Here is a 23,411-nt window from a genome sequence, read left to right as displayed (position 1 = left end):
GTCCTCAGGACTACCAATAACAGATGAGAGGAGACCCCCATGGCTGTGGCCAGGGGCTTCGTGCCTGCATGCTTGGGAGCTGCTCAGGTGTGGCTCACTCGGTGGATTTGGGGAGGAGGTGCCCTTTGGTAAACGTACAGCAGGAGGTCCCAGGTTCTGCCCAGGGTCAGCTTTACAGGACGGATCTGTGCATCATAGGTCTGGGAGCCTTCAGCCCAGGGCATCCCGTGCTTTGTGGTGCTTGAAGAGCTTTGCAGGCTCCTTTTAGAAATACAAAATTAGGGGTGCATCTTGCAAGTGAGAGCTGAGAAGGGGAGGCTGGGCTTCTGCTGTGAAGGGGACCAGTCTGCTCAGTGGCTACAGGTTACAGCTGATCTCATTATTCCCAGGGGCCATGCGCTGTAAAGTTACCTGCTCACAGGCTGAGAGCAGGATCACTGCTTCTGGAAACAAGGGGCCAAGCTCCTGCCAGCCTCTGGTCCCATTTTTGTCAGTTGAAAAATTAAAAAACCTGTTAATATTGTTTGGCTGTGTCCCCACCCAAATCTCATCTTGAATTATAGTTCCCATAACCTCCACATGTCTTGGGAGGGACCTGGTGGGAGGTAATTGAATCATGGGGGTGGTTACCTCCATGCTGTTCCTGATACTGAGTTCTCATGAGATCTGGAGGTTTTATTAGGGGCTTTTCCCACTTCTCTCTGAACTTCTTTCTCCTGCCGCCTTGTGAAGAAGGACATGTTTGCTTCCCTTTGTGCCATGATCGTAGGTTTCCTGAGACCTCCCCAGCCATGTGGAGCTCTGAGTCGATTAATCCTCTTTCCTTTATAAATTACCCAGTCTCGGGTATTTCTTCATAGCAGTATGAGAATGGACTAATACACCTGTTTTATGTGTGCTCCAATTTAAAGACAACTTATTTAATAGACACTGTGGATTCCTTAACATTGAACTCAGAGCCAACAGTCAAAACCATGACTCCTGTCCGAAGGGAGCCTGGCTAACGTGTGTGTTTTCTCTGTGAGGCACATCACAGCCCCCTGCACTTAGGAACACCAGACACTTCAGCTGCTCTGTGAATGCACAGGAGTAACTACAAAAGCACTGAGATCACTGCCTGTGTCTACAAATTAATTTTAGCAGGGAGGTGAACTCGCAAATAGAGTCCTCAGGTCGTGAGAGTGGACTGTGCATGTTTCTAAGGGTTTAAGTGGCTCTCCTCTCTCCTGCTCCTCCAGAGGCCCCCAATTTTCCTCTGCAGAACTCTCTACACACCTGTGCCAGTTGGTGACAAGAGACACCCTCAGAACAAAACAGATTTGCAGGTGGAATCAAGAAAATCAGGCACTAGACATGCGGAGAGTGAGGGCAACAGGGGAGGGGGTACCATCCTTGTTATCTGTGGCCTGGGGGGCCCCAAAGCTGCTCCTGGATGGAGAAACTGCAGATGAGGGCCTGAGGGACAGAGGCAGAAATGTGGGCACACTGGGGTTCCAGGGAGCAAATTGACCAGTGCTGGAGAGACCCTCAGGACTTGGGCTTGTGATTCCAGCGAGTAGTGAAGTTGGTGAAGGGGGGAGACGGTTTTGAGAAAGACTGCTTTTTTTCTCAAGATGCTTAGCTTTATAGATGAGAGGGCCAGAATTATCCCTGCCCCTGCTTTCTAAGAAAAGTGAGTCTGTTAAAGGACACAGAGCTGGCGTGGCCGTGCCCGCTGGGCCTTCCTGACCACGTGTGCCACGAGGGCTGGGGGTGCTCACCGTTGCTGGCCCGCTGTTTGATGGTCAGCATCTGCTCTCCAGAAAGCTTTGCCTTCTTCATCGCTGACGTGGCTCTCGGGCATCCTGACAGGCTGTGGACAAGACACAGGACGGCCATTAGTCAACTGTCTAGTGTCCCAGCCCCGCAGGGAAGCAGTGGTAAGCAAGCGGTAGACTAGCATTATTTTACTAGCTTGGTTGCCAGCGAAAGGCTGTCTGACAATGAGAAAAAGCAAAAAGACCAATGCGTACAGTATGACAGTTATGCACACGGGGTGCATGTGCGTGTGCATGTGTGTGTCCGTGTACTCATGCATGTGGTGAGCGCTGGTCATGGGCGCTCGGCTGGAGCTGCCTCTCAGGGGGGATCTTGGGAGCTGGGGCTCTGAGAGCAGAGGAAGTTTGCCCTTCATTGTATAACTTTCAGAGCTTTTTGAAACTTTTATAGAGCGATAATGTTGCTTAAAAATCTTCTTTATTATGGGAAGCATCAAGCTTATAGAAAGGTTGGGTTTAAAAGTTAATTTCAAATGTACAAAAGTAGAGAGAGCAGAATAATGAACTCACCCCAAACTTAGCTGTCTCTCCAGGCTAGTCACCTGTGCCCCTCCTGCTTCCCCAGTCTCAAGGGTGAAAACATAACCGCAATCTCCTTATCTCACCCACAGTTTTTAGACAGTTTTCTAATATCACCAGCTATTCAATCTGTTTTCAAACTTCCCAGTGTCTCTTCACTTTTCTCAGCCACTGGTTTGTCGACGTCAGGATGAGTCTCAGCTCTTCAGAGCACATGTGGCAGACGTGGCCGGTGGCCTCCGGGGCAGGAAGGCGCCTCTGCCTCCTTTTCTGTCCTGTTGGTTGTTTGCTAAAGATGGCACGTCCTGTGTGCGGAGCGCCTCTTCCATGCAGTCCCGTGCCTCGGCTTCCTCACAACTCCTCAGCCTCTGAGGGGCCTTCCCTCCCTCCCAGGGGCTCCTGGACATGCGGGTCAACCGGAGTCCTCACTGTGCTACAGACCAGGGGCCGTCTGGCACTTAACTATGGGTGAGGTGAAAAACTTCTGTATATAATGTGTGTGTATGTGTGTGTTTTTTGTTTTTGAGACAGAGTCTTGCTCTGTCACCCAGGCTGGAGTGCAGTGGCACGACGTTGGCTCACTGCAGCCTCCGCCTCCTGGGTTCCAGTGATTCTCCTGCCTCACCCTCCTGATTACAGGATTATGGCCTCTGGGATTACAGGTGTGTGCCACCATGCCTGGCTAATTTTTGTATTTTTAGTAGAGACAGGGTTTCACCACATTGGCCAGGCTGGTCTTCAACTCCTGACCTCAGGTGATCCACCCACCTCGGCCTCCCAAAGTGCTAGGATTACAGGCATGAGCCACTGCACCTGGCCTATAATGTTTTATATATGTATATAACATACATGTTTATTCTCTCTATATATAATATTGTATTCCACCTGTATATTAAGTGTTAGACGGACCCTGTCCTTAAGTGGTGTGATGGCCAGCAAAATAAGATGGAGTTTGGCTGGGGTAGTCAGAGGAGCGCGCGCCCGACTCCAGGGGAAACCATCTCCCTTCTGGCTCCCCCATCTGCTGAGAGCAGATATGTGTTAGGGATATATCTAGAAACACTCTACTAGCGCAGGCAGATTACATAATTATTAGAAATATCTCTTTAATATCTGCACTAATATAATTAAGCTTTCTAGATATTGTTTTTGTAATACATGTTTTAAAATTTTTTTTGAAGAAAACGGGAAAATTCATAGCAGAACTTGATCGTAATACGTTTTCAACTGGGGATATTAGTGGTTGTTTTTGGGGAAATCCTATCTCAGTATAAAAATATTTTCAGTATTCTTCATCAACACCACTGGTCTAAGTTATTATTTTTTTTGATGTGATGTTTGCATCTCATAATTATAACAGAATATTCATAAAATTCTAAATAATCATTGCTGTTGCCTGACCGTGTCCCCTGAAAACGCGTGCACTGAAATCCTGACCCTCACCGGGATGGTGTGAGGGGGAGGGGCATGTGGGAAGTGAGGAGGCCTCGTGATGGGATCCGTGCCCCTATAACAGGGACCCAGAGAGCTCCTTCACCCCTTCTTCCGTGTGAGGACAGAGTGAGAAGGCGCTGTCTACCAACCACAGTGCAGCCCTGGCCTGACGCCGAATCTGCTGGCGCCTTGGTCTCGGACTTCCAGTCTCCAGAACTGGGAGAAATAAGTTTCTGGTTTCTGCGCTGCCCGAGGTATGGTATTTGTTTTTGTAGCCCTAGAACATCTAAGACAATCACCAGTAATTGTTGCTCATCCCAGAACTCTGTGGTTGTGAACTGCTGTGTTTGCTGATGATGTTCCTAGGTTCAGTGGGAGAAGGAGCAGCGGGGACTTTAACCCCGGCGTCATCAGCTCCAGCATCATCAGCTCCGGCGTCCTCTCCCATCCCAGGGCAAGCCGCACGGGAAGCCCCAGGAGCAGAGAGGCCTCTGGGAGCCAGGTGGCGTGACGGGGTGGGCACGGTGGGCACCCTGGCTTCTCCTGCTCGCCGTGACTGCATCCCCAGGAATCTGGATAGTCCCTGAGGGGGTCCTAGCTCATGGTTCCCTTTGCTGTTTTTTTGTTCATTTATTCGTTACTAGACGTTGGCACTGCTGCTTCTGATGGAGCCTCTCACCCTGCCTGCTGCTGTTTACACCGGAAATCCCCGTGCTCCTCAAGCTCTCTTTAGTGTGGGGCGTGAACGAACCCCTTGCGTTCCAGAGGGAACAGGCTCCTCTTCAGGCCTCCCTGATGGGGCCTGGGCAACAACCTGGCAGCCGCTCCCACTCCGGGGCACCCTCCTGGGTCTTCGCCTACCTCCCCATCAGATCCCAGCAGGACGCCCTGCAAATCCGGCTGGGGTGGGGGCTGACACTTCTGCTTCCCTAGCTCATCCGTTAATCTGCTTCCGACGACGAGCTGGATGTTTTCATTTGTAAAAATAAGAAGTTCTCAAAAGATCTGTTAAGGCTCTCCTAAAATAGGATGCTTGGATTTTAACGCCACTTTTCCCTTTCCCGCCACTGGACACACTGCCGCTGTCGCACACGTCTTCCTGCAGGTGTGCCTCCTCTTTGGCCCCCTCCATCCAGGTAGACTCTGCAGTCAGGTGACCACATCTGGCAAGTCCTTCGTGAGACCAGGAGGCCCATTGGACCTCACACCGCACCCCCCGATGCTCTAACGCACATAAGACGTGGAGCTGGCTAGGAAAGACTCATGCATTCCTGTTTGCTCACTTGTGAAATGAGAATAAAATATTGAATTGACTGTGTTTGTGAAGTTTAATGAAAAGAATGTGTATTCTTGAGGGCAAGGATTAAAATGCAATTTTTGTTAAAATCCCCAAGATGGGAGAGTGCTGGAGACAGAGCAGGTGCCTAGTGACGATTTCTGAAAGCGTAAAATGTCTGGATGCATTTTGTGATGGCTCAGTGAGTGGAGGCCCAGGGTGAGTGTGAGTGCACCCAGGCCTTGGAAGGTGCAGGTGGAGTCCCGGAAGAGGCCTGTGGCAGGATTTTGCAGGACTTCCAAGTTGAAAGAAGACTCTTGGCCGGGCGCAGTGGCTCATGCTTGTAATCCCAGCACTTTGGGAGGCCGAGGTGGGGGGATCACAAGGTCAGGAGTTTGAGACCAGCCTGACGAACATGGTGAAACCCTGTCTCTACTAAAAATACAAAAATTAGCTGGGCATGGTGGCGGGCGCCTGTAATCCCAGCTACTTGGGAGTCTGAGGCAGGAGAATCTCTTGAACCCGGGAGGTAGAGGTTGCAGTGAGCCGAGATTGCACCACTGCACTCCAGCCTGGGCGACAGAGCAAGGCTCTGTCTCAGGAAAAAAAAAAGAAAAAAAGACGACTCTTGAGTGCGGCTGCCGCCCTGGGCTAAGATGAGAGGAAGGCTGGGGGGAAGGCCTCCTGCAGAGGTCCTGAGACTATGACTGTAGGACGAGGATGACGCCTGGTCGGTCCACGGTGCCTGTGGCCCAGCCCCGCTCAGTGTGACCCTCAGAAATGCAGGGAGCAGCTCCCATCTTCCGTCCTCTGAACCTCCCCAGCCCCTTCGACTTGCCCTGTGTCTGTGAATGGCATTTAGGGGCCAGGAGCTGCAGGTCGGGAGAGAGGGAGGGCCAGAGGCCTGCATCCTCCCCCTTGCCATCCTCTCAGCGAGCAGCCTCTGCTGTTTGCCCTGAAACCCCTCCCTTCTCTTCATCACTTCAGTCCAGTCTGTGCTTCTCCCTCTGCGGGGTCCCTGGGCCTCAGCCTAGGTCCCAACCGTTCCATCCCAGAGCTGAGAAATGGCTCCAGGGGCTCAGCCGTGATTGCCCCCCGCCGCCAGGAGAGCTTCCAGCAGCCTCTCTGAGAGCAGCCGCAATGCTGGAACATCTCCTAGGGCAGGGGTCCCCAAACCCTGGGCCGCGGCCTGTTAGAACCTGGCCGCACAACCGGAGGTGAGCAGTGCCCGAGCTCTGCCTCCCGTCATGTCAGCGGCGGGATTCGATTCTCACGAGAACGCAAACGCTATTGAGAACTGCGCCTGCCAGGGGTCCAGGCTGCGGGCTCCTCAGGAGAAGCGAATCCTGGTGATCCCAGGTGGAACGGTTTCATCCGGAAACCATCCCACCCTTTTTCTGTGGAAAAATTACCTTCCATGAAACCGCTCCCTTGTGCCAAAAGGTTGGGGGCCGCTGTCCTAGAGGGCCTTGGCGACGGGCTCGTCTCCGATGTGCTGCCTCCCACTGTCCACGCACAAATTCCCCAGGCCAGGGAGCTCCCCTGCCTCGGTGCACGCCCCTGGCCTCCCACGTGGGTTTCTGTCCCGCCCTGTCCCCATCCAACTGGCCTCCCAACTCGTTACTGTTTTGTCCACAAAGCCGGGCCCGGCCTGCTCGAATCCCCGCGCCCGGGGGACGTGGACACGGGCGGTTCACATCCTTGGTTACTTTTCCTTTTCTGCTGGTCTAAGGGCGGGTCCCCGCAATGCCGAGCACATGGCCGTGCGTATCCCGGTGTCCAGGGGCCTTTGCAGATGGGACGCGTTTAGTAAAAATGCACAGCGTAGAAAATGGGAACAGACTGACATGTCAGTGATTTTTCCTTTCGGATTCGGCTTCTGCAGACACTGCCCCGGTCTCCACCTCACTGGGGGTGCAGAGCTCCCCAGACTTTCTCTTTTATGGGTCTTGCTGCAGAATTTTTAAAGATCTGCTCAGGTAAGTCCTTCAGCGCAGATCTCACTTTCTTTGTCCCACAGTGGACCAAATGCTTGCAGAATTGTCGGTGCAGGCCTGGCGGAGAGCATTCACCCACGAACCAGCAGCTCCGCAGTGGCGGGCGGAGAGTGGGACCTCGTTTCCCTGGCTCTGCTCCAGCCTTGCTTCTGGGGGATTCTTGTTACCCACAACCTAGGAACTCCAGGGAGAAGCGAAGGACGGGTTCGGAAGTCAGACTTTCTCGGCTAAGTCCTGCTTCCGCTGCTGACTCATTCTAGCGACCTCTCTAAGCCCAGGTGTTTTATTTGTAAAATGGGAATTTAAAAGCAAACAAAATTCTCTACCTCATAGGGATATTCTGAAGGTTGAATATAGAGAAAGGATATTAAGTGAGAACCACGAAAGGCAGATGTGAGGATAACCAGGCCTGGGAGAACAGGTGAGGTTCCGTCCTGTGGAAACAGCTCAGTGAGCTCCGGCCGCTGTAGGCCTGGCTCTCTGGGGGACACGGTTGACAGCCCGAGGCGAGGCCCCTCTGCGGCTGGGCTTGGTGACCCAGCTCCCAGAGCCTGGCGGTCTTGGTGCGGATGTCACTGCCGCCTTCGCTCGGCAGCACCAACAGGCCCCTTCCCCGTCCTCTCTGTCGCTGGCGTCCCTCCCTGCTCCCATCGTCATGATGGGGTGCATTTGCTTCTTCAGTGGCTCTTGTCTCATGACACTGTCAGCTCCACCCCAGCAGGGCCACCCCTGCGTCCTTTCCATCCCCTCCACTCAGAATCGTGGTTCGTGCCAGGGGCACCATGGGCCCTGGAGGAATGTCTGTTGTGTGAATAAAATAGGAAGGACAGTGTCCTGCCTCCCAGTGGTCAGGAAGCAGGAGGGGCTGAGAGGCCGAGCTGCTTTCCGGCTCTGATTCGGAGGAGGGAGAATGTGGGGGTGCATTCCCCTGGGTGCACCTCCATGGAACCCTGACAGCCACCCCTTCCCCACGCCCTGCCTGGAACTCCCGGCCTCCAGGCACCAGACAGTCGGCCAGGCCAGTGTCCCAGGGCTGCCTGGCCCACCTCTCCTTTGTCCTGTATTTTATCTTTTCTAGTTTAGAATTTGTTTTTGTCTCTTCTTAACCATAGGTGGCTTTTCCTGCATTGAAACCCTTAGACTTGGCCGGGCGCGGTGGCTCAAGCCTGTAATCCCAGCACGTTGGGAGGCCGAGATGGGCGGATCACGAGGTCAGGAGATCGAGACCACCCTGGCTAACACGGTGAAACCCCGTCTCTACTAAGAAATACAAAAACTAGCTGGGCGAGGTGGCGGGCGCCTGTAGTCCCAGCTACTCGGGAGGCTGAGGCCGGAGAATGGCGTGAACCCGGGAGGCGGAGCTTGCAGTGAGCTGAGATCCGGCCACTGCACTCCAGCCTGGGCTACAGAGCGAGACTCCGTCTCAAAAAAAAAAAAAAAAAAAAAAAGAAACCCTTAGACTGGGGAGTGGCTCCAGGCACACAGGTGCCAGGTGTACAGGTGCCAGGCATACAGGTGCCAGGTACACAGGTGCCAGGCATACAGGTGCCAGGCATACAGCACCACCCGAGAAACTGCGTGGCTCCCTGTGCATCAGAACGCTTCATCGCCAACGGAATGCCCCGTGGCACAGTTATCTCTTTTTTTTCTTTTAAAAATATTTTAATAGAAACTAGGTCTCACTATGTTGCCCAGGCTGGTCTTGAACTCTTGATCTCAAGCGACCCTCCTGCCTCAGCCTCCCAAAGTGCTAGGATTACAGGTATGAACCACCACATTCAGCCTTTTTGTTGTTGTTAAGAAATAAAACAGAAATTTTCATGGCTTAAAGTCCCATGTTAAAAATTTTGTATGATCCATTGCTAACACATCACACAAGTACTTTCCAGCTCAGGTAGTGTTTGGGGACCCAAGGCAAGCGATCATTCTGAGCTACGCTGTACGGATTAGCAAATGAAGCAGAAGCACTTGGGAAAAGCGGACAGGCCCCGCGGACAGCAATTCTGTGGTGTCTGGCAATTCCTGGCTCAGGAGCAGAGCTCCCTGCCGGGTTCCCAGAAGCTCTGGGCCCTGGTGGGCACCCCCAGAGGAGAAAGGAAGGAGCGCTCAAGCCCCAGTGCCACTCATGATGCTTCCTCCCTCCTGTTTTAGATCCAGCAGAGAAACCAGCCTAACAGGGGGGAGGTGCCGCATGAGGAGCCAAGGACATTCCCAGCAAATACTTTCACAGCTTAAAAGCCGCAGCCAAAAGCAGCTGCTGAGGCTACGCCAAGACGAAGGCGCATAAAATGAGGACGGACATGGTGCACGGCTGGCTGCTTTGACTTGCTTCAGGGAAACCCCGTCACCCACATTCTCTCCCTGCAGGTGCTTCCTTCAAGGTCACTGAGTGAGCGTGGAGTGAGGAGTGACAGCTATGGGCCACCCTGGGGGTGGACCTGTCCCGTTCCCATGCCCCAGCGTATGGGGCCTCACTCTCTGGCTGGGGGGCTGGGGCCTGCATTGTAGGGTGAGAGGTAGACCAGAGGACGCTGGGGTCCTGCCAGTTGGTTCCATCCCAGGGTGGACCCCTGTTGTCGGCGGCACCCGGGACCCCGCAGATGCCGTACTCCAGAGGGGCTTCACATGGCCACCTTGTCCTCAGCTCCCCACGGGGGCCGGAGCTCCTGAAATCACCCAGTGTGGTCAGAAGGTGGCTCCTGCTGGGAGGTGAGCACTGGGATACTTGTCCACTCTCATGTCAAAAAGGCCCATTTTCTCATGACTTGATTAAAAACTTCCTTATTAAAGGTATTTAAATAGTCATATCTACTAGGGATCTCCCCATCCCGGCTTCTCCTACCTTGAAAATAAAGGAACAGAACTAAGTGGTGTGTGGCTAGTTAAGTGCATGGGCGAGAACCGCGCAGAGGACCCACCGCTCCGGGAAGCAGAGGCCGCTGGAGACAAGCCCCCCATGGACGGGGGGATGGGGGCACCACACTGCCGGAAACTGCAGAGTCCACATTCCTGGACCCACACTGAGGTTCAGCACCGGCTGTGCCCACAGTCTCATGCTGCTTCTCTTCACTCTCAGTTAATAAAACTGCCTGCTGGGAATGACACATAATGGTGTTATTTAAGGAGCAGGAGCCTTCAGCAAGAGTTTGGGAAACTAAATTAGGAAACAAAGACGGGCCTGAAGAATGAGGCATTCTGTCCAAACGCGGCTGTGTCGGTGCCGCCAATTCCAATCCAGTGACTGCACCGCCAGCTCAGGTCCAATTTGGAAGCGAACGCTGTGAGCCGGCCCAGCACAGCCCTGGGGGTGGTGGCCCCGGTGTGGGGACAGTGCCATCTAGCGGTGGCCTGGGGGCCTGGGGGTGGCGCTGGCCCAGGGCTCTTAGGGGAAAGTCCACACACCTGGTTCAGCCAGGGAGGTCAGCCCACGGCTGGTCTCGGGTGGTGAGAGGGTGCTTACCATTTCATTCACACATTGGTTCTGAACGTGAGACCCAGCAGCCTGTTACAGAAACGCTTCTCCAATTAAAGTCAAGTGCTGCTGAGGGTAGGTTTGAAAGTCACCAAGTTTCAGTGTGGGAAGTTCTGGGAAGCAAGTAGTTAAGTGGCTGCTCCACCCGCTTGCCCCAGGCCCCAGACGTCTGGCACCAGGCGTCAGCACCAGGAATTCCAGATGAAGGTTCCAGGGGAGGCCCCGACATTTTTATCAGGACATCAGCCTAGAAGGGCCTTTTTTTGGAGAACATTACAGTTGGAAATAACTAAAGAAGTGAAACTTTCAAAGGGGGATATGGTTAATAAGACACAGATTGGGAAGAAAAATAAGTAATTTGAGAGGAGGTGGGAGTGTGTGCAGCTTTGTTGCACCTGGAAAAATGCTGGGATGAGGAGAGCTCGGGACAAAGAGCTCTGGGTGGGAAAAGCCCAGCCAGGTGCTGTCTGTGATTCAGTATCCTCTGAAAATCAGCTCCACCCAGCCATGGGCAAACAGTTTCCTTCACACTGAGTTTCACTCTAACAACATTTTATTTATTTTACTATTCACGATTCCACCACTACTATTATCATACTCTAACTGTATATAATTTATAGGAGACACCATCCACTCCGGGTGCATACATACACTATCACTGTAGATTTTAATCCTATTCTTGTCATTGATTGACTCATGATGACCGAGCGCATCTCCTCAGTAAGCAAACACGGATGTGGTGCGGCAGCCACAGCCTCTCCTGCGTTTGCCCCGGCCCCACGGGAGCAGCTTGTCTGTGCTTTGCTTCCAGGACTCTGGCCCCAGCACGTGTGAGGAAGGGCAGGAGGGTGCTTTTGGAGCCAGGTGACATTCCTGCCTCTGACTGTGTATCAGATCTGCTTCCATCTCAGTGGGAAGCAATGGCACGGTGGTCCCTTCTCAAGCCAAGATCCAGAATTTGGAGGTTTTCCCCTAAAAATATTCTGTGTCAAACAGGCTGCTCTCAAACCACAGAGCGAGGGGAGCGTTTCCAGAACCGTGGTCTCTGTGCCGGGTGGATGACTCGGCCACAGCCACACAGGCAGGTGGTACAGGAAGTGCAGCCCTGGGTGGCAGCGTGACCACCCAGAGGGCCCCCAGCTCCCAGCCCAGGTCCCTCCCACTGGGGTGCACGTCCACCTGCCTCAGGAAACAAAGCTCCCTCTCAAAGCCTGAGGATGGCAGCTACCCACACAGCTCATTCCTGCAGCCCAGGGAGTCCACCTACCTCCTGCCAAGGGATGGATTCTGGAGCCACTGCTATTCAGCAGTGACAATCAAAACACTGTTAGGAGAAGGAGGCCTGAAAAGAGACGTTTTGAAGAGCCACTTCCGTACAGTCCTAGCAGAAGGGTCATGACAGTGCTAACAGCAGTGGTGAGCTGCTGTAAATGCTTTACTTATCATGTGCCGGTAGGCTCTTCAGACTTGATCCACCACTCAAACAACCTATGACCATCCCATTTTACAGAGGAGAGAACTGAGCAGAATAGCTAACTTGCCCCAGACCATACAGTCAGAAAAGGCAGGGCTGAGTTTACACCCAGGTCATCCAGCACCGGCCTCACTCTCCACTCTTCCTCCTGCGGCCTCTCTCTATGCACCCGTGAGTGACAGATGCTACACCCGGGCCCTGCCAGTGCAGTACGGGCAGAGGTCCCTGTGAATACACATGCCATAGAGGAAGGCGCATGATCTGACGATATGATGCTCTGCACCATTACAGAGGGAGGTGGAGTCTGCATGGGTGTTTAAAGATAGACATTTGTTTGATGAGGACGAGGAACAGTGGAAGGGCCAAAGAAGCCTGAGCAGCATGTCTCCAGCTTTGAATTTAGGTCTGGGTGCAACCAAGGGGCAGAGAGACAGAGGGAGCTGGAGGAATGGGTAAGAGCTTATTAGGGAAGATCTCAAGTGCCTTATGGAGGAGAATGGATTTAGCTTCTAGGCAATGACAAAGGATTGGAAGCATGTAATCCTGGCAACCACACAGTAGAGTTTGCTTGGTGGAGAGCTCACTGGCAGTAGCATGGAGGATGCTTGCGGAGAGCAGAGGGCAGTGGGGGGCCAGTGAGGAAGCTGGCAGAGGGGACTAGGGGAGGAATGAGGGAGTACAGCCTGAGGCAGCAATGGCAAGGGTACAGAAGAGAGCACCCACTCAAGAGGAGTAAGAAGGGCTGGGGCTTGGTCACCCACTGGATGCGGCTTGCTGCTTTTGCATTCCAAATTGATAGTTTGGTTGAGTACAGAATACTGAGTGTGCAAACATTTTCCTAAGAGTTTTGAAGGCATTGTTCTATTTGATTATTGTTTCCAACATTGCTGTTCAGTACATCTTTTATTAGCTTCCTTTTCTTTTGTCTCTCACTTTGTCTCTGTTTGTCTCTCTCGCTCTCTGCATCCCCATTCCAGGTTCTCAAAATTTCATGATGATGAACTTCCGTGTGGTTGGCTATGATAGTTTTATATGTCAACTTGGAGAGGATACAGCACCTGGTTGTTTAATCAAATACTCATCTAAGTGTTGCTGCGAAGGCATTTTGTAGAGTGACTAACATCTACCATCAGTTGGCTTATTTTTATTTTTATTTTTTTTGAGACAGGGTCTTGCTGTTACCTAGGCTGGAGTTCAGAGGGATGATCATACTCACTGCAGCCTCCAACTCTTGGGCTCAAGCAGTTCTCACTCCTCAGCCTCCCGAATAGCTATGACCACAGGGATGCATCACCATGCCTGGTTAATTTTGAAATTTTTTGTGGAGATGGTGTCTTGCCATGTTGCCCAGGTTGGTCTTAAACTCTTGGGCTCAAGTGATCCTCCTGCCTTCTCCTCCCCAAATACTGGGATTGCAGGTGTGAGCCGCCACACTCGGCCTCGTTGACTTTAAGTGAGGAGATTATTCTCAATACTCTCAGTGGGCCTGACTCAAGCAATAAAAAGACCTTAAGAACATAACTAAGGTTTCCCTGAAGAAGAAGAAATCCTCCCTGTGCAAGGGAACCTGTCCTGACCAAGAGTTTCTAGGCTGCCTGTCTGCCCTACGGATTTTGGACTTGCTGAGCCAGCCCCATATGGTGTCAGACAGTTCCTTGTGATGAACCCATCCGTATATAAATCCTATTGGTCCTGCTTCTTGGGTAGAGCCCTGGATGACACAGAACCATTTCATGATTGCGTAGCTACTCAACGAGGCCTTTATATCTGAAAACTCAAGAGCTCTGTTATGGGGATTTTCTTTGTTTTCTTTCTTTGGGAATTTTCTTTCTTCCATTTTCTCTATTCTCTCTACTTCTTCAGAAACTCCTATTAGTTGATTATTAACTCTCCTGAATTCTTTCTCTATTTTTTTAATCAAAATCTTTTATCTTCTTTTCTCATCTCTTTATAATTTATGGGACATTACCTCAATTTTACATTTTAACTTTCTAAGTAAACTTTTTATTTATTTTTTAAAATAGGTATTCGTGTTCTCTGAATGTTTCTTGGGTTATGAATACAATATATTTTAATGTTCTTTCTGTTCTTTTCTGTCTGATGACAAATTATAGGTTTTTAAAAAGATTGCTCCTCTCTCCAGAAATGTTTCTGCTTCCTCTGAGCTTTTTTTGCCCCCTGGTAAGGCTGGTTTGTTTACCTGGTTTCTGGCATGTTGTTCACTGCTTGCCTTCAGTGGCCAGAGTCCTTGGCTGTTCACTCATACTTCCCAGACACTGGTGCCTGGAGGCCCTTTATCTTGGATCTGTTGGTTCTAGAGAAGAGGCCCCTGCTGTCTGGAGTGGCAGGGAGTGGGGAAGGCAGAGGAGCAGGAGCCACTGGATTCCCGGAGTCACACAGGACCAAGGCCTTGGGGCCTCTCCATGTCACTTGATGTTCCCATCTTCAGCACAACGGCTCATCCTGTTTCCAGCTCTTCTTACCACCAGCTCCAGAGCTTCTGTTCTAGCTTCTCCTTCCAGGGAGAAGGAGGCCTGTGGCAGGGCAGCCAGGAGTCGAACCCCTCTTAGAGAGCTCAACTGGTCCTCTGTTTTCCGACCGACTCTGAATCCCCACCCTCAAGGTCCCAGCCTCTTTTCTACGGAGGTTCTGCAAGCTCCTCACTCCTCTTTTTCTGGGTTCTTTCTTCCTTCTTTCTCTCCACCCCCACCCTCTCCCTCCCCTACCAGCTCCTCTGCAGGGAGCTGAGGCCTGAGCCCTGTGTGCTTGGGCTGGACAGCTCCCAGTGCTTTGTGGATGGGATGCTCTGCACTTCTCTTCCTTATTTAGTTATTTAGTTGCATTATATTTGTGGGTTTGTAAGAGGATAGTGGGTCAGTTTAGTGGTGTTTTAAGATTTAGTGGAGACAACTGATTTCAGTCTGTAGAGCTTGGCCAGGAGTCCCAACAGAGATGCCTAATAAACCCAGTATTGAGGAACACACATGCACCTTTCTACAAAGTGTCTGCCATCTTTGTGTGGGTTGGGTCTGTTTCCCGGAGAGCACAGGGTGTGTCCCCTGCCAGTCCCTCTTCCCTAGGGACGCTCCTGCATGCTCAGCAGGCACCTGGCTGCCACACGATGGCGAGGGCTGGCCCTGGGACCACATGGGTCTGAGGATAGAGGCAGAAGTGTGGCCTGCAGCCTGAGTGTCCTTTGAGAGGGGCCCCTTCCTTCCTCCAGGGACAGGATGGCTGTTGTGGCAGCAAACTCACCCTGAGGTGGTCTCCAAGTGTCAGGGGCTGAGGTGCAGGACCCAGGCATCTGGGCCCCCGGCAGTCAGGAGCCAATGCCTCGCTGCGGCTGCCGTGTCCACGGTGAAGCCCTCCTCTGCTGTGAAGGCCCCTTTCGAGCTGCCTGCTGCTGAGGACTGAGTCTAATCCCAGCAGAAGAAGGGAAATGCTTGGTTTTGTTTCTCCTTTTGCTTGCCTCTCAGGAGGCTCGGTTGTTAACATGATCACTGCTGTGGTTTGGCTATGTCTCCCGAAGGGGTATGTTGATGACCTGGCCCCCACACCTGTGAAAGGGACCTTATTGCACCTCATTTTCTTTTTAACATGTGAACCATAACTCTTCTGCAAATGTGAGCTTTTGCCCTAAGCTCCTCAAATAGCCTCGACACGTGGGAGGAAAAGATCATCAATGTGGAGACACCTGTTCTGCTGCACAGCCCTGTGGCCTCCCCGGGCAGACCCAGCAGGGGTGCCCAGCTGGTGGTGCTGGCTGTTACAGTCGTGGTGGTTGTGGTGGTGAGGGCTGTTTGTGTAGCTTGTTGCTGTGGTTATGGTTGCAGCCGTCATTGTCATAGCTGTAGCTGTTGTAGCTGTAGTTGTCAGAGCTGCAGCTGTGCAGCTGTTGTTGCTGTGGTTGTAGTTGCAGCCGTCGTTGTCGTAGCTGTAGTTGTCAGAGCTGCAGCTGTGTAGCTGTTGTGGCTATGGTTGTGGTTGCAGCTGTCGTTGTCATAGCTGTAGCCATTGTAGCTGTAGTTGTCAGAGCTGCAGCTGTGCAACTGTTGTGGCTATGGTTGTGGTTGCAGCCATCATTGTCATAGCTGTAGCTGTTGTAGCTGTAGTTGTCAGAGCTGCAGCTGTGCAGCTGTTGTGGCTGTGGTTGTGGTTGCAGCAGTCGTTGTCAGAGCTGTAGCTGTGGCAGCTGTAGTTGTAGCCTTTTCTCCACTCTGGGCACTCAGGTTCACCCTATCTGGCTCAGGGCTTCGGCTCCAGGGTCCTGGAGGAAGGAGCAGGCAGCGGCTGGAGTGGGTGTGGTTGGCGCTGGAGGGCAGCCTCTGAGCAGCCCCCCAGGAGGGAAGCGAAGGCTGCAGGGGGTGCTCAGGTCAGGCTTCTGGTAGGAGCAGCGACGAGGCTGGGTGCCTGCAGGAAGACCCTCAGCTGGCCGCACGTTCAGCCCTGCAGGTGGGTCCGGCTCCTGGCAGGAGGAGTGACGAGGCTGGGTGCCTGTAGGAAGACCCATGGCTGGCCGCACGTTCAGCCCTGCAGGTGGGTCCGGCTCCTGGCAGGAGGAGTGACGAGGCTGGGTGCCTGCAGGAAGACCCTCAGCTGGCCGCACGTTCAGCCCTGCAGGTGGGTCCGGCTCCTGGCAGGAGGAGTGACGAGGCTGGGTGCCTGTAGGAAGACCCATGGCTGGCCGCACGTTCAGCCCTGCAGGTGGGTCCGGCTCCTGGCAGGAGGAGTGACGAGGCTGGGTGCCTGTAGGAAGACCCATGGCTGGCCGCACGTTCAGCCCTGCAGGTGGGTCCGGCTCCTGGCAGGAGGAGTGACGAGGCTGGGTGCCTGCAGGAAGACCCTCAGCTGGCCGCACGTTCAGCCCTGCAGGTGGGTCCGGCTCCTGGCAGGAGGAGTGACGAGGCTGGGTGCCTGTAGGAAGACCCATGGCTGGCCGCATGTTCAGCCCTGCAGGTGGGTCCGGCTCCTGGCAGGAGGAGTGACGAGGCTGGGTGCCTGCAGGAAGACCCTCAGCTGGCCGCACGTTCAGCCCTGCAGGTGGGTCCGGCTCCTGGCAGGAGGAGTGACGAGGCTGGGTGCCTGCAGGAAGACCCATGGCTGGCCGCACGTTCAGCCCTGCAGGTGGGTCCGGCTCCTGGCAGGAGGAGTGACGAGGCTGGGTGCCTGCAGGAAGACCCATGGCTGGCCGCACGTTCAGCCCTGCAGGTGGGACTCGGGTCAGGCTCCTGCGAGGAGCAGCGATGAGGCCGGGTGCCTGTAGGAAGACCCGTGGTTGGCAGTGTGTTCAGTCCTGCACTGCCAGTGGTGGTGGCCCTCATCTCCTGTGGTCAAATTTACATTTATATTTACTGAAATCAAACAATTTTAAAAAGTCAGTTCTCTGTCACAGGGGCCAAACTTCAAGAGCTGAGTAGCCTCAGGTGTCCAGTGACCATCACGTAGCACAGTGTTGGCCTGGGCCTTGCTGTCCCTGGCACAACCCACAGGATGAGGCCACGCCTCCCCGCAGCGGGGCCACCGGACAGAGGTGATGTGGGAGGCTCAGAGGCTTTTCAGGGAAAGTGCCAAGCCCTCTCCATGGGGGTTGGGGAATGTCTTTAGTTTGGATTCTAAACAGACAGCAATTCTTGCTATAGAACAAATTTAAACAACAGCTAATAAAGCAGACTAGACTTACTAGACATACTCCTATGCTTAGAACCCTGCACTGAGCATTTTATATACATGACCCCAACTCGTTCTTCCAACAATCTGTGAAGTAGATTCAGTTTGTTATTTTCTCCATGTCTCTCCAGGGTTAGGTAATTTTGGGCCCAGCAGAGCAGGGCGGCGCTCCGTCCTCTGGGAAATACTGCCTTCCTGGAATGTTCCTTCCGACCCAGAGTGCTGCGAAGGCTGGCAGGATAGGGGTCAGAATGTGTCGGACATCAACGCCAGCCTGGATGGAGAGCTCGGATCCCAGAGAAGGTTGAGCGCAGGGAGGAGAGGGGCATGGGCCTCTGCATCTGAGCTGCTCTCTCATCCTGAAGTTTGCGCTTTGGGCCCTGCGAGCCCTCGGAGGGCAGCCTGTGACACCCCGGCCAGGCTATGCAAGGGTGGCGCCGGAACACTGCCCTCTGCAGTTCCTCTGGGGAGCACTGACCAGCACTCAGGGGATGGATCCGTGCAGCGAGCTGTCGAGAGGAGAGAGTAGGGGAGGACTCCGCAGTATCCCAGTCAATGCATATTGAGTCGTCCAGAGGAGAGAGAGGGGGAGGACTCCGCAGTGTCCCGGCCGATGCATAATCTGTTCTTCTTATGCATTTTACCACCATTTTGGCTAGCATTTGGTACTTCAAGGAACAGTTGTTAGAGGCAAAAATCACAGAAAAGGCATTTGCGTTTCAAACGCTTCGCTTTGTGGATGCCAAATCCCAGAGACAGAAGGAACTCCTTGCAGCGGCCATAGATCTGGAAGGATGCATCCCCTTATTAGGATAAGATGCATCCTGCTACTTATCCTCAGGTAGCGGCTAAGGAATCTCCAGGGAGGAGACAGACAAGGGAGAGGAGAGGAGCAAACGGGTTAGATGCCTGGGGGTCCTCAGAGGTGGCCTGAGAGCCAGACGTTCTCCCCTCCCCTGAGAGCAGCATGGAGCTCGGAAAGAGACCTCAGACACACCACTCCCCTGCCTTCCTGATGGCCACAGACATAGGAGCTCTCAGGGCTGGAAGCTGGGAAGGTGGAGGAGCCGCCCATGAGGCTGGTGCTCGGGCAGGGACGGGGCCCCCCGGGAGCTGCCACCTGCCCCAGAGGTACACCTGGGGTGAAGAGCGGGGGGAGGCACCACAGCCACCAGGTTATGGAGAGCAAGCTAAGCTCTCACCATACAGCGGAGGAGAAGACGGCAATTAGTTAAGTTACAGGAAACAGACACACTGGTAGAATTTACATGTTATAACATAATTCCATTAAACAGTTGGCATACTCCTGAAAACCTACCTACTCTTCCCTTAAGAATCAAGTAATATTATGTTTATTAGAAATTATTTGGAGAAATCAAAAGATCGGAATTACAGTCTTAGCTTCACACTAATTATGAGGACGTCAAAGTTTTTTGTTTGTTTGTTTAATTGAGACTAATTCACATATGGGAACTTGCTTTTATTTATTTATTTATTTTTAATTTTTTTTGAGACGGAGTCTCGCTCTGTCGCCCAGGCTGGAGTGCAGTGGCTGAATCTCAGCTCACTGCAAGCTCCGCCTCCCGGGTTCACGCCATTCTCCTGCCTCAGCCTCCTGAGTAGCTGGGACTACAGGCGCCCGCCACCTCACCCGGCTAGTTTTTTGTATTTTTCAGTAGAGACGGGGTTTCACCGTATTAGCCAGGCTGGTCTCGATCTCCTGACCTTGTGATCCGCCCGTCTCGGCCTCCCAAAGTGCTGGGATTACAGGTTTGAGCCACCGCGCCCGGCCGGAACTTGCTTTTAAAATATCAGATTCTCCATCTCTTTATTGGATATAAGAATGATCCTGTTTGTTTGTTTTGTCAAGTTTTTGTTTGTATATTGGTTTTCCCTATAAAATTTTAACAGGCTAAGTTTCTTGCGACAGAGACTGTCTTGAAATCTTTATTTCTCTGAAGATCCTAGCACAGTAGCTGGATAGCCCCCTTCCAGTGGGTAGAATCCTAAGGTGGCCCCAAGGTCTCCCCGTGTGCACCTACCGTGCATGGGCCTCTGACCTTGAGTGTGGGTGGCCCTGTGAACACAGTACAGTCATTGCTCCCATGATGGGGGGACATCCTATGAGACCCCAGCCCGGCTACCAAGTGGTGAGGCCACCAGCTGTGTGGCCAGGACCTGGGGACCTCATCCATGGAGGACGACTCTGCCCAACGTCCAGCAGGACAGTCGGGCCTGACGGCTACAAGCTCAGGAGCTGAGTTCTGCCAGGAACCCGAATGAGCTGTGAGTTGGACCATGAGCTCTGGGGGTGCCACCTGCAGAGGACCCCCTTAGGCCAGCCTGGGCTTCCACTGTGGGAAAATTGAGCTAATGACGGGGCCTGGGTATAAGCTGCTTTGTTTGTGCCACTTTGGAGAAGAAATTAGAAGACCAGCACAGTGCTCGGGCATGGAACACAGTTCGGCTTCCTGGACTAGTGCGGAGGGCCCTGCTGAAGCTCAGTGCTTTCATTCAGCGTCTGCTGAATGCTTCTCAGGCCCTGGGGAGGGCTGGGGGACGGGCGAATGTGGGAGTGCCTCAGGAGGAAATGTTCCTGCAAAAACAAAGCAGGGTCACGCTCCACCCCGGTCAGCGCTGGGCCAGAACACTGGCTTGTTTCAGGCAGAGGAGGACCAGATGTCACCTCTCACTCCTGCATTCACAGGGCTCTTTGGGATTCACAGTTTGAGACAGATGTTGAATCTGACTCTTCCCCTCCCAATTGCTTCCCGTCAAACACTAAAAGATGGAGATTAAAGTAAAAGAAACAAAGGGTCTGAGGGGTTTTTGGGAGGCAGCACCGGGCACCGGGTCAATGCAGGGTAGGTGTCGGGGAAAGCGGAGGGCCCCTGATGCAAGGTCTCCCCTTGGAGGGCATCTGGGCCTGGGGCAGAGCAGGGAGCTGACTCCAAAGGTCAGAGAGGTCAAGTCCCTGAAGGCTTCATTGTAAAGTGATTCAGTAAAGGCCAGTTTTCCACAGGAGTGGCGTGGAGCAGGGGGAGCAGGCGTGGGGGCGGGGGGAGCAGGCGTGGGGCAGGGGGAGCACGCGTGGGGGCAGGGGGAGCACGCGTGGGGCAGGGGGAGCACGCGTGGGGGCGGGGGGAGCACGCGTGGGGGCGGGGGGAGCACGCGTGGGGGCGGGGGGAGCACGCGTGGGGCAGGGGGAGCATGCGTGGGGCAGGGGGAGCATGCGTGGGGGCAGGGGGAGCACGCGTGGGGCAGGGGGAGCACGCGTGGGGGCGGGGGGAGCACGCGTGGGGCAGGGGGAGCACGCGTGGGGCAGGGGGAGCACGCGTGGGGGCAGGGGGAGCACGCGTGGGGCAGGGGGAGCACGCGTGGGGCAGGGGGAGCACACGTGGGGGCAGGGGGAGCACGCGTGGGGCAGGGGGAGCACGTGTGGGGGCAGGGGGAGCACGCGTGGGGGCAGGGGGAGCACGCGTGGGGGCAGGGGGAGCAGGCGTGGGGCAGGGGGAGCACGCGTGGGGGCAGGGGGAGCAGGCGTGGGGCAGGGGGAGCACGCGTGGGGCAGGGGGAACAGGCGTGGGGGCAGGGGGAACAGGCGTGGGGGCAGGGGGAGCACGCGTGGGGCAGGGGGAGCACGCGTGGGGCAGGGGGAGCACGCGTGGGGCAGGGGGAGCACGCGTGGGGCAGGGGAGCATGGGTGGGGGTCGGGAATGTAGTTCTCAGAAGCGAGGTTCCTCATGAGAGCAGGCGGTGGGGTGGGGGTGGTGCTCACTGAGTCCTGCTTTCTTCCCAGAGCAGATGCAGGAGGAGGCGCATCGTGGCGAGGATCTCACTTCAGCAATCCCCACCCCTGCTGGCGCCCCAGGCCCCTCCCCATCCTGCAGGGCTCTGGGTGGGTCAACCTGCCTGGCCTCCAGGACTAGAGATCACGGCCTGGACACAGCGCAGCGACATTTCCTCTCTTTTCCCTGAGGTGGTGACCTGGCCAGATGACTGAAGGGTTGATAGTAAGGGGCTGCCTGCCCGGAATGGGGGCATGGGGCTTCGCAGGAGCTGGGGCACAGCAGGGTTCAGCCCTGGATGGAAATGCTCTGTTTCCCTCCCTTGTGCTGCATTTACTCCCGGGCTGGGGCCACCCTCCCTTCCACCTCCTGCCGATCACAGAGGGACCCAGCGCTCAGGAGAACTTTCGTCCTGTGTTACAAAACAAGGTGCATCATTGAAACATGCCGCAGTCAAACAGAAAGCTCCCACTGGGCCTGGAGGAGCCCCTGGCACTGTGGTCCTCACTCCCACCACTCTGCCTAGAGGGGGGTCTCAGAGAGCTGAGGGGACCTCCCTGGTTGGGAAAAGGGGAGCATCCAGGGAGTGCCAGGAGAGTCCTGGAGGAGCATTTGGAGGTGACACAGTCCCAGGGCTCTGTCTATGGCAGGGATCAGCATTGCTGACACACCAAATCTTTATTCCCTGATGATGTGGAATTTGGAGTCAACATCAGAGACTTGAGCACAGAGTAACCAGAACCTCCTGAGTGTGCCCTGTCCATATATCTGGTCTCTGGACAGGGTGGCCGGTCCTCGTCCACGACAGGGAGAGCAAGCACCCCTCCCCTCCACACAACTGGCAGACGAGGAACCACCCTCCTGAGGATCCAGGGGCAGGGCACCCCCCAGAGAGGACAGCCGGGGAGGGTCCCCTCGCCGTACTTCCCCCAGAGGACAGCCGGGGAGGGTCCCCTCACTGTACTTCCCCCTGAGAGGACAGCTGGGGAGGGTCCCCTCGCCGTACTTCCCCCAGAGGACAGCCGGGGAGGGTCCCCTCACTGTACTTCCCCCCGAGAGGACAGCTGGGGAGGGTCCCCTCACTGTACTCCCCCCAGAGGACAGCCGGGGAGGGTCCCCTCACTGTACTTCCCCCCGAGAGGACAGCTGGGGAGGGTCCCCTCACTGTACTCCCCCCCCAGAGGACAGCTGGGGAGGGTCCCCTCACTGTACTTCCCCCACACCTCCAGACACCAGCGAGTGATCTGTCTTGAGATCAAAACCAGAATCCTAGTAGACGAGCTGCGTGCTCGCTGTGGACGCCCTGCGCCCTGAGAGTCTTGTCCTGGATCACACGGGTGTGTCCACAAACGAGGCCCAGCAGCCCCGGAGGAGCCCCACATCTCTCCCTACCGGCCATGCATCCAGAAGAGCGGCTTGCCTCCCAGTCAGTTCCCTCATCTCTAAAATAGGACCACACAGATCTCAGGGCACATTGGTTGAATGTCAACCTGTGTGTCTGTAAAAACTATGGCTACTCAGCACCACAGAGAGGCAAGAGAGCATGAAGGTGTCCCTGTCTGGGCTCCCAGCTTCCCGGTACCAGGTGACACTGGGGGGCCTGTTTTACTTATGGAATTCCCAGCTTCCCTAATGTCAGATGACACCTTGGGGCAGGATTTACTTATGGAATTCCCAGCTTCACAGCGTTAGGTGACACTGTGGGGTGGGTTTTACAGATGGAATGAGAAAGAGGTAAGGTGTGTTCCTCCAGATCCAGACCCTAAACCCCTCCCTCTTAGGGTCCTCCATGTTCTTTTCCTCTCTCTGGTTATGGAATAAAAACAGCCCTTGGAAAGTGTGTTGAAGGTGCCAGAGCCCTTCTCCCTGTTGCCTTGTGTGTAGACCTCAGCTCTGCTTAAGTAGTTTGAAGTGTGTTTGTCATGGCCGTCAGCCTATCCTCGCTAATCTTCCATTAAATGAGATGA

General features: G+C 54.3%; 1 protein-coding gene across 50 annotated transcripts in view; it reads right to left on the bottom strand.

Moving 5' to 3' along the window:
* The window catches only part of MYT1L (myelin transcription factor 1 like), a 532,999-nt gene that overhangs the window by 18,160 nt on the left and 491,428 nt on the right, over positions 1-23,411 (bottom strand). For all 50 annotated transcript variants that reach the window (XM_045369879.2, XM_065527489.1, XM_045369877.2 and 47 more), the window contains one exon: positions 1,761-1,852. In XM_045369879.2, coding sequence (XP_045225814.1) covers positions 1,761-1,852 — 92 coding nt within the window. The remainder of the gene's footprint in view (positions 1-1,760; positions 1,853-23,411) is intronic.

This window comes from Macaca fascicularis, chromosome 13 (assembly GCF_037993035.2).
Source record: "Macaca fascicularis isolate 582-1 chromosome 13, T2T-MFA8v1.1".
NCBI lineage: Eukaryota > Metazoa > Chordata > Mammalia > Primates > Cercopithecidae > Macaca > Macaca fascicularis.
This window is presented reverse-complemented; position numbering and strand designations above follow the sequence as displayed.